This window comes from Suricata suricatta, chromosome 12 (genome assembly GCF_006229205.1).
Source record: "Suricata suricatta isolate VVHF042 chromosome 12, meerkat_22Aug2017_6uvM2_HiC, whole genome shotgun sequence".
Classification (NCBI taxonomy): Eukaryota; Metazoa; Chordata; class Mammalia; order Carnivora; family Herpestidae; genus Suricata; species Suricata suricatta.
In genome coordinates, this window is record NC_043711.1 from 18442960 (window position 1) to 18456898 (window position 13939).

Here is a 13939-nt window from a genome sequence, read left to right on the forward strand (position 1 = left end):
CAGACTTAGCACAGGGGAGAAGATTGAAAGAACTTAGGGATACCTCAGGAAAAGTAGCCTCTACCCAGACAGTAGGTCCTCTTGGAGAGCTGGCAGTAACCTGAGACCTAATTCGAGGCTGGGCAAGGAGAGTGAGCTCGCACTGCACCCAAAAGAGCCTGCCCTCCTGCAGGTTATAGCCAGCCACCTGGCTATGTGCAACAGTTCAGCTCAGCATAGGGAGGGATGAGGGCCAAGACATCAGAAAAAACAGATCAGTAAGAAATAGGAATATCCCATCTGAAGGGGGCTACCATCAATCCCTCAAAGCCATCCAGGCCACAGGGTTCTCAAGTCTGTACCAATCCCCCACCTCAGTGTAAAAGTTCCAGATTCTTCCCAAGAAAACCTCCACACACAATCAGCAAAGCCCTAGAGGTTTATGGGGGCCTTCAAACAGCAACAATGTATTCCTTTAAGTATGAAAAGGCAGTTCCTGGGCACTCCCCATCTGCTAGAGCAGGTGGTCTTTGAAGGGACAGGTTGATTGGAGGCCTCCTCTGTCAGTAACAAGGATAACAGCCTCTTACCTCTGCATTAATCATGATCAGTCAGAGCATCATGCAATGTGTTCTTATAAGAAAAATAATCTTACTACTCCCTAGAGTGTTCCCAGAAGGCAAGGCACTCTCCAAGTGAAAACAAGGAAGCTCAGACCCCAGAGCTTCTCCCACAGGTAGTTTTCAAGGCTGGGACTCTTCTGTTTGTAATTTTATTATTGAATCGATTTGAAGACGCAGCGGCATGATCATGGGAAGAAAAAATTCCACAAATAGTGAAGCAGCTTCTTGATTTCAGAGCCACCGCCGGGCTCCCGTGAGTGTGTTAAACAGGTAATCTCTGCCTGTACCTGAGTTCAAATGGTCAGGAGGGAGAGAGGGCACTGCTGGCCTCAGCAAAACAGCCTCCTTCCCTTAAAGGGACATTTCAGAACCCTTGGTGAGACCCTCCTTCTGCTTGATCTGACTTGTTCCTTCCCTCCTTTCTCACCAGTCCTTTGAGGTCTAGCTCAAATGCACAGGAAGCATCCTTGATTTCCCCAAACTGAACACCAGCTCCTCTAACTAAGCCCCAGTGCCAGATTAATCTGCCATAAATCACTGATGACAATGTAATATCTGAGGGCCTTTCTCCCACCACCCCTTCTGCCATGGGCAGGAACCAGACCAGGTCTGAGTCACCTCCTGGCGCAACAGGTGTTTGAGAAACACTGGCTGAAAGGTGAATGGGGGTGAGAACAGACCCCATTCAGGGAAAAAGTAGATAGTGGATGCCTGGTGGTAGGAGGAGATGCTGAGATGGGCTAAGAAGAGAAAGTGGACCCAGGTGAAGAGTAGTTTGGGGAAAGGGGGACTCACGGGAGTCCTGTGCTCTGCCATCAAAGTGCTGCTGTTGGGAAGAATGAGAGGCAGTAATGAGTTGAGCCCTCCCTCCCCCCACCCCGCCTCTGGGAGAAGGTGGAGGTCTGCTCCTATAGAGGTCAAGAGCCCTCCTTTCTCCTCCATCCTGATGGTGCTGGCATGGGCTCTACCACAGAGGTAGCCAGCCCCAAGGAAAGAGGCAGGCTTGGCAGGGAAATCCTCTACACCAGCCCAGTGCCCACTATGCAGGATGGAAGGTTGACATACCAGTCTCAGGTTGACACTGCTGGGTACTTGGGGCATCTCCATCCTCGGTGCCTCCATGCACCCCTGAATGGACTCCTCAGTTCTCTGGATGCTGGGGCAAAGTAGAAGCAGGAATACAGGATAAGGCTTTTGGCCCCAGCCTGAATTTAAGATATGGACTCTCAGGCATAGAGGTATGCAAAAGAAACTGACCTGTTTAGTAGCAAAGCCTGGGCTGGTTTGCTTGGTGTTTGATGCATCTGGGCCAGCCTAAAATGCCTGGAGGAGGGACCAAGCAGTGAGAGCAGCAGACTTTCTGGTTCCAGGAACCAGCACCATTCATCTGCCCCCTTTGTACTGGAGATAGCCAAAGTCCATTTGCAATGCCCACATTGTTATCCCCACCTTCCCCTTGGTCAGTCCTGCACCCATAAAAAACTCACCCTGAGGGGCAGAACAAGTGTCAAGTGGAGGGTAGGGATCAGGAATAGGGGCAAATGCCCAGTGCATGATAGACTCTGAGTCTCAAGCACGAGGCCTCATCCACACCCACTCCATTCCAAGACCGAGCTCTGCCAATAATGGAGACAGCTTCCTCCTAGTGCCTCTCTGCCTCTAACTTGACAACCTCTGGAGGGAGAGCAGCCCTCATTAATAGAGTTTGCCTACTCATCAACTTGGTGAAAGCACCTATCACAGATGGGGTCCATTAGTGAGTTGGGGCAAGAGTCAAGGGATGGGAGCCCTACCCTTGGAAGAGCCTGCTGAGGAGCCAGCCCAGAGCCAAGACAAAGAGGGCACTGGTCACTGTCAGCACCACCACAAACCAGGGTTCCGGCTGCCAGAAGGCCTCTGTGTCGGTCACAAGCAGGGGTGTCATCACTGTAGACACCTGAAATGGGGGCCACAGCCCTGCCAAAATGACCTGATCATCCAGCTTTCAAACCACTCCCACGCCCCAGAGTTGCTCTTCTGTATTTCCAGCCTCCTTACATTCAATGGTTCCCTCTGAAAGCCTCCCCCCATAGTTCCACTTGGAAAACTCGATCTCCTTGCCCTTCAAGATCCTTTCTCCCTACCCCCCAAGGTCCCAAGGACCCCCCCTCACGGTGGCTCTTTGGGTGCGAGTGGCCACTGTGCTGGCCCTCCAGGGAACTAGATGCACAATGACAGTGGCTGTGGTGCTGAGGTGAGGGATGGAGGGACCTGCATCAGCTACACGGATCAATAGCTCGTAAGTATAGAACTGCTCTGGCCAGGTAGGCCCCAGCATGATGTTGTTATACACCAGCGTGGCTCCTTGCAGGCTGAATCGGCTCTGACTATTCCCTGAAAGCAGAAGAATGGGACCGTTGTTGGCTTTGGCCTGTTCCTCCCCCAATAGCCTGGTGTCCTCCATGATCCTCACCTCCCACAATGCTGTAGGAGAAGGCCAGACGCTGTGGCTCCTGGGGAACCCAACATGACACCTTGGTCACCTCCACACTATGGCCCAGGAGAGCGTAGATGGTGAGTTCCTGAAATGGAGGCTGACATTCTGGGGCATGATCGTTCACATCCTGCAGAAATGTAGCCAGGTCACCCCAAATCCCCAGGCTAGCCCCTCAGTCTCCTCCAGAACCTAGGTGTCAGGCAACAGGAACCAAAGATTTCCACAATGAGGCACCATCCCTCTCCAGTCAACCAATGAAGGAAAAGCAGAATGCCAGAGGAAGATGCGAACACTTTCCAATTTTTCCCAAGGCCTCAGGGCTCAATTACCTCAACCTCAATGGTAATGGTACAGGAACCAGAGCGGTGGTGAGTGAGGTCCTGGTCTTGGCTGTGGTCAATCAGCAGGACAGTGAGCCTGTACAATGTTTGCAGCTCATAGTCCAAAGATCCCAGGAGGTGAACCTCCCCTAAAAGATATGCCCACAGCCTCAGCCTGCAGTCAACTCTGGTTCCACCCCTCCATCCCAGCCCTGGGGTGGGAGTACCGCTGAGATGGTCCACAGAAAAGATGGCAGGCCCGCCAGAGATGTAATACTCAATGCTGTTGTGTGGGTAATCCTTGTCCATGCCCACCACAGAGCCCAGCAGAGTGTGGGGCCCTGCATCTTCCCGGACCCGGAACTTGTGTGGGACACACGCTGGGGAGAACTCGTTGACAGGAGTCACCATCACCAGTACTGGCACCTCAGCTGGAGGGCATTTGGCAGTCAAGGAGCTGGCATGGGGTGCCCAGCCATTCCCTGGGGTCTGAGGAGGGAGACATGGCCTTGCCCTGGGGGTCTAAGGATGGAGAAGTTCTGGAGGGAGGACAAACAATAGCCATCCCTCACTGGGTGGGGAGGTGTCGAGGAGAGATATGCCCCATCCTAGGGAGACAACCCTGCTCTATTGATTTCTGTGGGAGGAGAGGTGACCCTGTCTTGAGTATGGGGAGAGAGGTACAGAACAGCCCTGTCCTGGATGTCCACGGCTGGGTATGGTCACTCACCTGTCATCAGGGGCTGGCCACCATCGAGCACCAAGATGGAGGCTGCAAGCTGAAAGCAGGCCCCAGGAGCATCACAGTCCAGTGTGGCATTCACCTGGTCAGAGGGGTCACAGAGTGAGGCTGAGCTAAGGCCTGGAAAAGTCTAAAACCACACTGGGCCGCCTCAGGTCAGGGCGACCACACATGGTCAACCCTGAGCCTTTGCTTTCCAGCTCTGTGGGTGCAGATTGGCTCCACCACCACCTCCCCTACGGCAACGGAAGCTCCTACAAACCTTCCCCCCTCCCCCACCTTCTGTTCCCCAGCACCCTGCATGTGGTTCTGGAGGCGAGGACTGGGCACCTCTAGGACCCTGTCTCGAAGACAGAGGCTAGCTGAGCCAGGAGGGCTGTGGAACTGCAGCTGGTAGTCGAGGATGGAGCCAGGAGAGTCTGGGTCAGCACAGGTGAAGGTGTTCAGCACGGTGCCCACCGGCGTGGTCTCAGGGATTTGAGTCCTGGGAGCAGAGTGCGGGCCGCAGGGCAAAAGTCAGTGTGGACCAAAAGAACCATGGTTCTCACCCCTATAGCTTAGGCTTTAAGGTTCCTGTATACTCACACCAGCATCGCGGGGAGGCAGCGCGGAGGCCAGCGGTTGACCGAGCGCACGTTCACCGTGAGCTCGAGCTCGACGCTGGTCCACGGGCTGAGCCGCTCGTAGGCCTTCACCCGCAGTCTGGTGACCGCCGCGCCGGGAGCCTGCGCTAACTCCAGGGGCACGGTGGTGCGAATCACACCGTCGGCTGGGCGGGGCAGGGGCGGGGAATGCTGCCTTTAGACCCGCCCCCAGGTCAGTTCGGTCCCCGCCCTCACACCTTATCCACCCTCAGAGGGAGGGGACTGAACCTGGACACCCACGCTGCCTCCTCCAAGGCTCGCCTCTAATTCTAGCCCCGCCCTGAACCCGCACCGCGCCGGCGTCTGCCTGGGCTTCAGCCCCGTTTCTCAGGAGGGCGAGGAAGTAGTGCGGATCACTGTGGACCAGCCTCGGAGGCATCCCTCACCGCTCCCCACTATGCCCCTCACCACGTCCGATGGAGAAGAGCTGGCAGGGCACCGGGGAGAGGATTTCGTAGCGTACGTCGAAGCCCCGGGCCTGGACCTGAACCACCTTACCCCCGGGGGGCAGGTCCTCTGGGATGGTGATATTCGAGGCCTGCTTCCTGGACCAAAAAGGGGGCATTAGCCATGCCCTCTCCCGCCACCCCTGGCCCTGCCCGCATTCCCCTCCCCTGGGGCTTCCCTCATACACCAGCTCTCTGGGGACACCCCCAGCAGCCCCACACCTTAACCTTACTCTCAATTCCCTCCCTCACTGTACCCAGGGCAGGGGAGCCTTACAGGAAGGAAATCTGGCTGGAGGGAACAGGCAAAACTTTCACTTTGAGCGTCCCAAGGCAGCTTTGATTTTGTCCAAAAGTCACTAAAATCTGAAGCTGGAAGACCTGCAGTGCACACAGAACAGTAAGGGAACTACAGTGTGTGTATACCTGTATGTCTGTGCTCAGTCTTCCCTTCAAATAGCCCCCCCCCTGCCTGGGGCCCTCCACAAGGAGTCCCCCCCCCCCCCATCTCTTCTCACTCTGCTGACAGGTATTCCTTTGAGTCCCATTCTTGGGGCCATAAATACTTCCTTTAGAATGCAAACAGCTCAAAGAAGTGTGATATCTGAGTTATTCACAATGTGACACTTTAGAGTTACTAAGAGTCAGTCACTAGACATGGACTTTTAAAGAAGGAATTTCTCAGGGCACCTGGGTGGCTCAATTAAACATTGGACTCTTGATTTTGGCTCAGATCATGATCTCACAACTCATGAGTTGGAGCCCTGCATAGGGCTCTGTGCTGACAGTGCAGACCATGCTTGGGATTCTTTCTCTCCCTCTTTCTCTTCCTCTCTCCCACTTGCACTTCCTCTATCAAAACAAAGAAATAAACTTACCAAAAAAAGACATGGAAATTTTAAAGAAAGAATTTCTCAGGGTGCCTTGCTTAGTTGTTTAAGTGTCCGACTCCTTGATTTCAGCTCAGGTCATGATCTCACAGGTCGGTTCATGAGTTTGAGCCCTACATTAGCCTTGCATTGGGCTCCATGCAGACAATGCAGAGCCTTCTTGGGATTCTTTCTCTTTCCCATTCCCTCTTCCCCTCCCCTGCTCACACACTCTCTCAAATAAACTTTAAAAGCAAAAAACAAAACAGAAACAAGACTTCTAATGCTTAAAAAAATAATAATAAAGAAGGAATTTCTCTAGCCTCCTGCAGACTGTACTAGCCACTTTACCCACAACTTTCTCTTCCTGTGTGACTGCTCTGAACATTCTCAATTCTATTAGAGGCACCGGGAGCTCCCAGAGCCAGGGATCCTTTTTCTTTTTGGAACTCCAAAACCCAGCACAAACCCAGGCCAATGTGGGAGAGCAGCCAGCATGTGGCTGCATGTATATAGGTGTGGGCTATGTCTGAATGAGGCAGCAAAATCTAGAAGGCCAAGCAAATTTCCAGGAAGTGGTGGCTCTGTTTGTTGTATGTCCCATCCATGGGTATCCCTATGTCCCAAGTCGTGCTCACCTTTTGAGCCTGGCCTTTGAGGCCCTGGGATGGCGCCAGCAGCCAACCTTGACCGTTGATGGAGAAAGGTCCAGGGAAGTATGGAGGGTCCTGGGCACTGATGATACTTATCTGACAGGATAGAGATGCTGGAGGCCCCAGTCCCAGCCCCCAGTGCCCCACAGCATCCTTGCCAAATCCCCAGCAACCTAGCAAGTACCTGCCCACACCCAACCCTCCCATACCTCCCAACCTCCACCCTGACTCCTGGCCCTGATCTTCAATCTTCTCTGGTTTTAAACCAATTATTTTGTTCTTTAAACTGTATTTCTTTCTGGGATTACAAAAGTGACACAATTTTCATGGAGAATTCAGAACACACAGAGAACATGAAAGAAGACAAGACTCTGAGATGTCCTTAGAGGAACAGCCATGGTCATTGGGGGTGGGCAGCCATCAATGACTCTCTCTGAGAACATGCATCACGCAGAGGCTTAGCTGACACTAAAGTGTCCCTCTGCTGGGGTGGGGTGTTTGGCTAGAGAGGACTGGGCCAAGAAGGGGCTGGGCTTGGTCTCCCCATGTGCCTCCCTCATTCTGACCCCACTGCCTGTGTGCTGGGCTCACCTGGGCACGCTGGAGTTCCAGGCCTGGGAGCAGCAGAGTGTACAGCCGGGCCCCAGGTGTGACTGTTTCCAGAACCTGAATGATTTCTCCAGCTAGCCAGAGGAGAAGTCAGGGAGGCTCTGTTCAGGCCATGCCTGCCCACCCTCTGCCTGCTGCCCCTGGCCTCACCTGGGCTGGCAAATCGGCCAGTACATGCACTATGACCAGGGTCCCGTCGCACATGCACAGAGAGTGGTCCTTCCATCACACGGCTGCCACATGTGAGCCGCAGCAGCAGCTCATAGTGATTCACTGATAGAGCATCCAGCCGGGCCAAGCTGCTTAAGGTCACCTGTGCCAGGTAGGCAGTGCATGTGGGACTATAGCCTCTCCATCTCCCTATACTACTTGTGGCTTTGTGAATTTAGGGTCTGCCCTTGTTCCCCCATGGTTCCCATCTGTGCCCATGATCCTACCATGCCCACATAGATCCCCTGCGACCTGGTCAGGCTGGGAGGGTTGAAGAAGGTGGTGGGTGGCTGCACGTGGACCAGTTGCAGGGTGGGGATGTAAGAAGTGCAGTTGAAGGAGAAGGACTGAAGGATTGTGCCGGGTCTCAGGCTCTCAGAGACATTTATGAACCAGGGCAGGCAGTGCAGTTCTGTGAGGAAGAGACAATTCAGGCTGGACGTCCCCCCCCCCACACAAGCATAGTCCTGACCTTCTCCCTCAGGGCTTGGTCACATCTCGGGGCCAAGCAGCCAAAACTCTTCCTTGTCCTCCACATCCAACCATGGCTCAGCTCATTTCACAGAATGGGAGTGAGGATTTCGTTCAGGAAGCAGCCACGATAAGAAATGAAGGGTCAGGGATTTAGATTTTGCCCTTTTCCTGGCTCTCCCTCAGTCCCTGCACTCCATGGTAGCTTACCTGAGGAGGGTCACAAATTCCACTCCAGTGTGGAATGTTGGGGAGGGGGGACATGAGAACTGGGGTTTCCCCACCCACCAGCTCCTCACCAGAGACAGCCAGAGCAAGCAGAAGCGCTAGGGTCCTGAGCAGTGCCATAGTGGCCTGAAAGACGCAGACAGCAGAGGAGACTCCAGAAGACCAGACGTGTTTGTCCAGCCTGCCCCGTTGTCAGGTGAGTTGCTTAAACACAGCTGGGCAGGCTGGACTCCTGGGCCTCCCAGATTCTAGCTCCACCCATCCCTGGTGACTTGAGCTCTAGACTCCAGACAGGCATTAAGAGGTCTGGACAACCCCAGGTTTCACTGCTTCCGATGAATTCCCCTGGTTCATTACTACAACCCAAAGGAAACATTAGGGGAAAAGGATCAAGCTGCAGGTAGGGAAACTGAGGTTCAGGGAAGTTAGTCTCAGACATGCAGTCCTTGAAGACAGCACAAGCACAGCACCCAGGAAAACTGGACTCAGGACTTGCTACCCCACAGAGTCCAAACTCCAGTTGCCCACCACTTCCCTTCACCATTAGAACATTATCTGTCTACAAATTCTGAGCCCAGCCATCAACAAAATCTCTTAAAAGTTGTCCACATTTAAGAATCAAAAAGAATCCTTGGTGATAGAAATCAAAATAGTAGTTATTTGGGGGGATATCAACTGGAGAGGGTGCAAAATGGCCTCTTGGAGGAGCTGGGGATGGTCTATTCCTTGATTCAGGTGACAGATGGACAAGTGTCTGCATACTTTAACATTTATTGAGCTGGGGGTGCCTGAGTGGCTTAGTTGGTTAAGAGTCTGACTCTTGGTTTCAGCTCAGGCCATGATCTCATGGCTTCGTGGGTTTGAGCCCGGCATCAGGCCCTGTGCTGTCAGCATGAAGTCTGCTTGAGATTCTCTCCTCTCTCTCTCTCTCTCTCTCTCTCTCTCTCTCTCTCTCTCTCTCTCTCTCTTTTTCTCCCTCCCCTTCCCCCACTAACACTGTCTCCGTCTCTCTCAAAATAAATAAACTTCAAAAAACATTTATTGAGTTGTACCTTTGAGAGCTGTCCATTTGTTATATTTACACTATATGTCAAATGTCAATTTTTTAAAGTTTATTCTGAGAGAAAGAGAGAGAGAGAGAGAGAGAGAGAGAGAGAGAGAGAGAGAGAGAATGGAGGGACAGAAAGAGAGGGAGAGAGAGCATCCCAAGCAGACTCTGTGCTATCAGCCCAGAACCTGATGTGGGGCTCAGTCTTGTAAACCTGTGAAATCATGACCTAAGCCAAAAGCAAGAGTCAGGCACTTAGCCAACTGAGCCACCCAGGCGCCCCAAAGTTATATGTCAAATGTGTTTTTTAAAATTTTTTAATGTTTTATTTTATTTTTGAGAGAGAACAGAGATAGTGTGAGCAGGGGAGGGTCAGAGAGAGAGGGAGACACAGAATCCGAAGACAGACTCCAGGCTCTGAGCTAGCTGTAAGCACAGGCCTGACACGGGGCTCAAACCCACAAACTGTGAGATCATGACCTGAGCCGAAGTTGGATGCTTAACTGACTGAGCCACCCAGGCACCCCTGTCAAATTTTAAAAAGTTGTTTACCCTTGCTCTTTCCAATTCTTCATCACTCACTTCTGCCCACTATCATCAAGTTTGTCTCTCTCTTCATGAAACTGCCCTTGGTGGAGTCCAAAGAGACTTACATACTGCCAAATTCAGCAGTTAATTCTCCAATCTTACCTCCTTGGCAGAATTTGACACTTATTCCCCTTGGCTCCTAAGGTGCCCACACTCTCTGTTTCCTCCCACTTTCCTGGCTGCTCCTGCTTAGCCCCTCTGCTAGTTGTTGTCCTACCATCACACAGAGGAGTGTTCCAAGACTGAGTCCTGACTGCTGCCCTCCTCTGTCTACACTTACCTTTCCCATCACATCGAAGCCAATGGCCATAAATACCATCCACTCACTTTGCCTCCCAGATCTAAGGTGTTAGTGCTGATCGATCCCCCAAATTCCAGAATCACATACCCAGTGGCTTATTCAGCATCTCATGTAGGATGTCTAACAGGTATCTCAAGGGCCACATGTCCACAAATAATCATTTGGTTTTCCTCTCCAAACCTTTTCTTCTCCAGTCTTTCTTGGAACAGTTCACAGCAATTCCATCCAACCAGTGGTTCAGGCCAGAAATCTAGGAGTCAGGTTAGATGCCCCTCTTTCCCTACTCATATTCATGCATCAGCAAAGCTTGATATTAGCTCCAGAGCACATCCCAAACTCACCCCCTTCTGTGCCCCAGCCCCATGCAGACCCAGGTCCTCCCCTCCCTTACTGGATGAGGGAAGGAGCCTCCATTCTGATTACAGAGTGGTTCTTCTAAAGCAGCTGGGATTATCTAAACAGAAGTCAGTCCAGGTCATTCCCTGCTCAAAAGCCCCAGGGCTCCCCATCATGCCCCGAAAATCTAAGGTCGCTAGAGTCTGGTTTTGCTGATCTTCTCACTTCCCCAACTACCACTGTCTAGACACTTGGTCTTTTTTTATGGTAAACCCTGTCCAAGTCCTCTCATCTTGGGACCTTTAACGGGCAGATCCATCTGCCTAGAATACCCCTCTTTTGTTTTTAAGTTTATTTTTATTTATTTGATAGAATTATAGAGAGCAAGCGGGGGAGGGGCAAAGAGAGAGGGAGACAGAATCCCAAGCAGGCAGCACGCTGTCATCTCAGAGCCCCAGGCCCGGCTTGAACTCACAAACCGTGAGATCATGATCTGAGCCAAAATTAAGAGTCAGACCCTCAGCAGACTGAGCCACACAGGTGCCCCTAGAATACCCCTCTTCTTTATTTCCCATGATGGCTCACTCAGATTACATACAGAATGCTGCCTCCTCTGAGAGTCCCCTCTCCCAAACGCGTCCATCTGCCCCCATTTCCGGTATTTTTCTGTCTACTGATTAGTCTGTTTCAAATTAGACTGTATCCTCGAACCTAGTCTTGGATCCTTGAGTGGCCTCCAGGAACGGGCTCTGACCGTTCTGGACAGAGAGCGCCGCTCTAACCCCCTCTGCTCTCACTCTCGGTAGGCTAGTGGTGCGGGCAGAGGGAATGCGGATGTTGCCGCAGAAATTTCGGCTAACCGAGCCCTCCCCACTAGAGGGCGGCCCCGCCTTGCTTGGCTCAGACGCAGGGCGGAGAGGGCGCGGGCTGGGCCTAGTCTGGAGCCCCTCCTCTGCGCTGCTGAGAGGTCCGGGGCTCCTGGAATCCTCAGTGGGGCCGGACCCTCACATCACTTCCAGGGTCTGTTGAGGCCAGTTCCAGGAACGTATACAGTGTGTCGCGCCCAGAGTGGGCCACAGCACTGCTAGATCCGACGGCTGGGGGCGCTCTGCCCGCATGTGGGCGTAACTACGGGATCCGCGCGCTCTTGAGGCCCTCTGAGGGAGGGACTGCAGTTCTATCCCTGGAAAAACCGGGAAGCTGAGGCTACTGCGGGGAAATGACTTGTCCTGGGTCAAGCAGCGTAGCTGGAGTCAGCTCAACCGCCCAGGGTGTCTGGGAGTCCCAGGCCCGACCCGCCTGGCTTCCAGCTACAGCCCTGCCCCTTCCCACCTCGCGCCGCCCCGAGCTGGTGCGGAGTGGGGAGTGGGCGACAGGCTCACCCACCCGTCCGGGCCCGAGGGGCGGGGCCACTTCAGTCCCTCCCCGGCCTCATTGGCCCCGGCACCAGGGGCGGGGCGCGGCTGCCAGATGTTGGGGCGGTGGCGGCCGCGGGACCTACGGAGAGCGAGGAGCCGCGGCGCCAGTCAGAGGGCCAGGGTGCCGCTGGCCGGCCCGCTGGGCCCTCTCCGCGCTTGTGCCGCTGGAGTTCGAAGAGGAACTGGCAGGCCTGGCGGGGGCTCCGGCACGGGCATGCACAGCGCTCGGCTTGACAGCTTCCTGGGCCAGCTCCGCTGGGAACTGGTGAGGCTTGGGAGCGGGTGTGGCTTGTGGGGACGCGTGTAGGGTGCCCAGCTGCCTTCTGGCCCGAACGACACACGGGTAGGGGACCGTCCCGAGTGCCCATCCAAGGCGGGATGGGGGGCGGGACGGCACAGATGGCCCAGATGGCCCGCATCGGGTTTCGGACGGTTGGGAGCTGCCCTGGGCATCAAGTAACAGCCGCCCAGCTGGCCGAGCTGCCGCGGCGGCGGAGGTAGTTGGCGGGGAGAAACTTATCTTGGGGTGGAGCAGGGGGCTGCGACTAAAGAGGTGCTGGCGCTGCTATGGATGCCTTCTACCCCAGGCTGACCTGTTCTTCTTCTACCTGCCACCTGGCAAGTGCTCTTTCTCAGAAAGACGCTGTGAGCTTTGGGGAGCTGAATCCATCAGGGAGCAAGGGATGCTCCCCCACCCCCAGCTCTGAACAGAACCTACTTCCCGATGCAGGCAGGCCCGCAACCCTGCCTCCCGCCCTGGTGGCGGGTACCGACTTGCCCAACTCTGCGTGCTGCAGCCTGCCGTACTGCCACCAGGTCGGCTGATGCGAGTCACACGAGCTACGTGTGCCAGCACCCCCATGCCGGCCCTGTGCCCACTAGAGGCCTTTCTGCCCAGGCCTGTAGGCCTATCCAGTCCTCCTGGGTCTTCTGCTTTGGGACTAGTCTGGCTAGGCAGGCAGGGGTGACAAGCACTATCCCCCTCCAACTTGGGTCCTCTCTTCCTCCACAGCTGTGTGGCCGGGACACGGGCTCACCCCCCATGTCTGGCCCCATTCCAACACCCCCCAAACCTGGCCCAGGTGTTTGGCTCAGCCATGGACTCAGGGCCTCAGATGCCTTGGAAGAGGACTCAGTCGGCTGTGTGGAAGAGGAGGAAGCTGAGGTGACAGGAGACAAGAGTATTGCCTTGGGAAGCCCAAGGGAGCATGCCCTGGACTGGGACTCTGGCTTCTCTGAGGTGTCAGGCAGCACATGGAGAGAGGACGAGCTGCCTGTACTCCAGCACCCAGCACCCCCAGCATGGGCTCCCCATAGACAGCGTCTCTCGGCCAGTGGCATTCCCCTGCCCAGCAGGGGCCCTGTGGCCAGGGCACCACCTGCCCACCGACCACGGCCCAAGTCTACCCCAGATGCCTGCCTGGAGCACTGGCAGGGCCTGGAAGCTGAGGACTGGACAGCAGCCCTGCTGAACAGAGGTCGAAGTCGCCAGCCCCTAGTGTTGGGCGACAACTGCTTTGCTGACTTGGTGCACAACTGGATGGAGCTACCAGAAGCAGCAGGTGAGGGAGACAATAGTGGTGGGCCCCGTGCCCGTGCTCGGCCCCCTCAGTTCCTGCTTGGGCTCTCTGAGCAGCTGCGGCGCCAGTTGGCCAGGGCACGCCGGGCGGCTATGGCAGGAAAGCGACTGTCGTGCCCACCTCGCCCAGAACCCGAACTGCCTGCAGATGCCTCAAGATTTGCAGCCCTCATGAGCTGCCGCAGCCGCCAACCCATCATCTGCAATGATGTCAGCTACCTCTGACCTTGCCCTCCAGTCTGGGACAATAAAGGCCTTTCTCTGGTCTATCCTTGTTCCATACACTCGAGGCTCTAGGAGAGGCCCCAGCCTTTGAGGTACAGACCAGGCAGGAGAAGCTAAAGAATATATTCCTTCCCTGCAGGGGTCCCCGTCATGCCCACATCACTCACCCTGTGT

General features: G+C 54.7%; 2 protein-coding genes across 4 annotated transcripts; one reads left to right on the forward strand and one right to left on the reverse strand.

The window, feature by feature from the left end:
* Positions 1-735: 735 nt before the first annotated feature.
* CDHR4 (cadherin related family member 4) lies at positions 736-9062 on the reverse strand. The gene is made up of 19 exons (XM_029916059.1): positions 8342-9062; positions 7799-7983; positions 7512-7674; positions 7344-7435; positions 6738-6848; positions 5508-5611; positions 5193-5329; positions 4726-4909; positions 4471-4624; positions 4129-4222; positions 3626-3829; positions 3408-3547; positions 3055-3205; positions 2755-2975; positions 2396-2538; positions 1860-1925; positions 1668-1758; positions 1398-1425; positions 736-889 (listed from the first exon to the last, which is right to left on the reverse strand). The coding sequence occupies exons 1-19, from the start codon at positions 8388-8390 to the stop codon at positions 834-836; spliced, it is 2373 nt and encodes a 790-aa protein (XP_029771919.1). The 5' UTR covers positions 8391-9062; the 3' UTR covers positions 736-833.
* Positions 4803-13809, forward strand: INKA1 (inka box actin regulator 1). 3 transcript variants are annotated; one of them, XM_029916057.1, is made up of 4 exons: positions 4803-4956; positions 5058-5243; positions 5492-5630; positions 12974-13809. In XM_029916057.1, the coding sequence occupies exon 4, from the start codon at positions 13004-13006 to the stop codon at positions 13763-13765; it is 762 nt and encodes a 253-aa protein (XP_029771917.1). In that variant the 5' UTR covers positions 4803-4956; positions 5058-5243; positions 5492-5630; positions 12974-13003; the 3' UTR covers positions 13766-13809. The 3 variants fall into 3 exon arrangements, with proteins under 3 accessions (XP_029771917.1, XP_029771918.1, XP_029771916.1); XM_029916058.1 differs by lacking the exons at positions 4803-4956; positions 5058-5243; positions 5492-5630 and adding an exon at positions 10408-10468; XM_029916056.1 differs by lacking the exons at positions 4803-4956; positions 5058-5243; positions 5492-5630 and adding an exon at positions 12038-12226.
* The last annotated feature ends 130 nt before the right edge of the window (positions 13810-13939 follow it).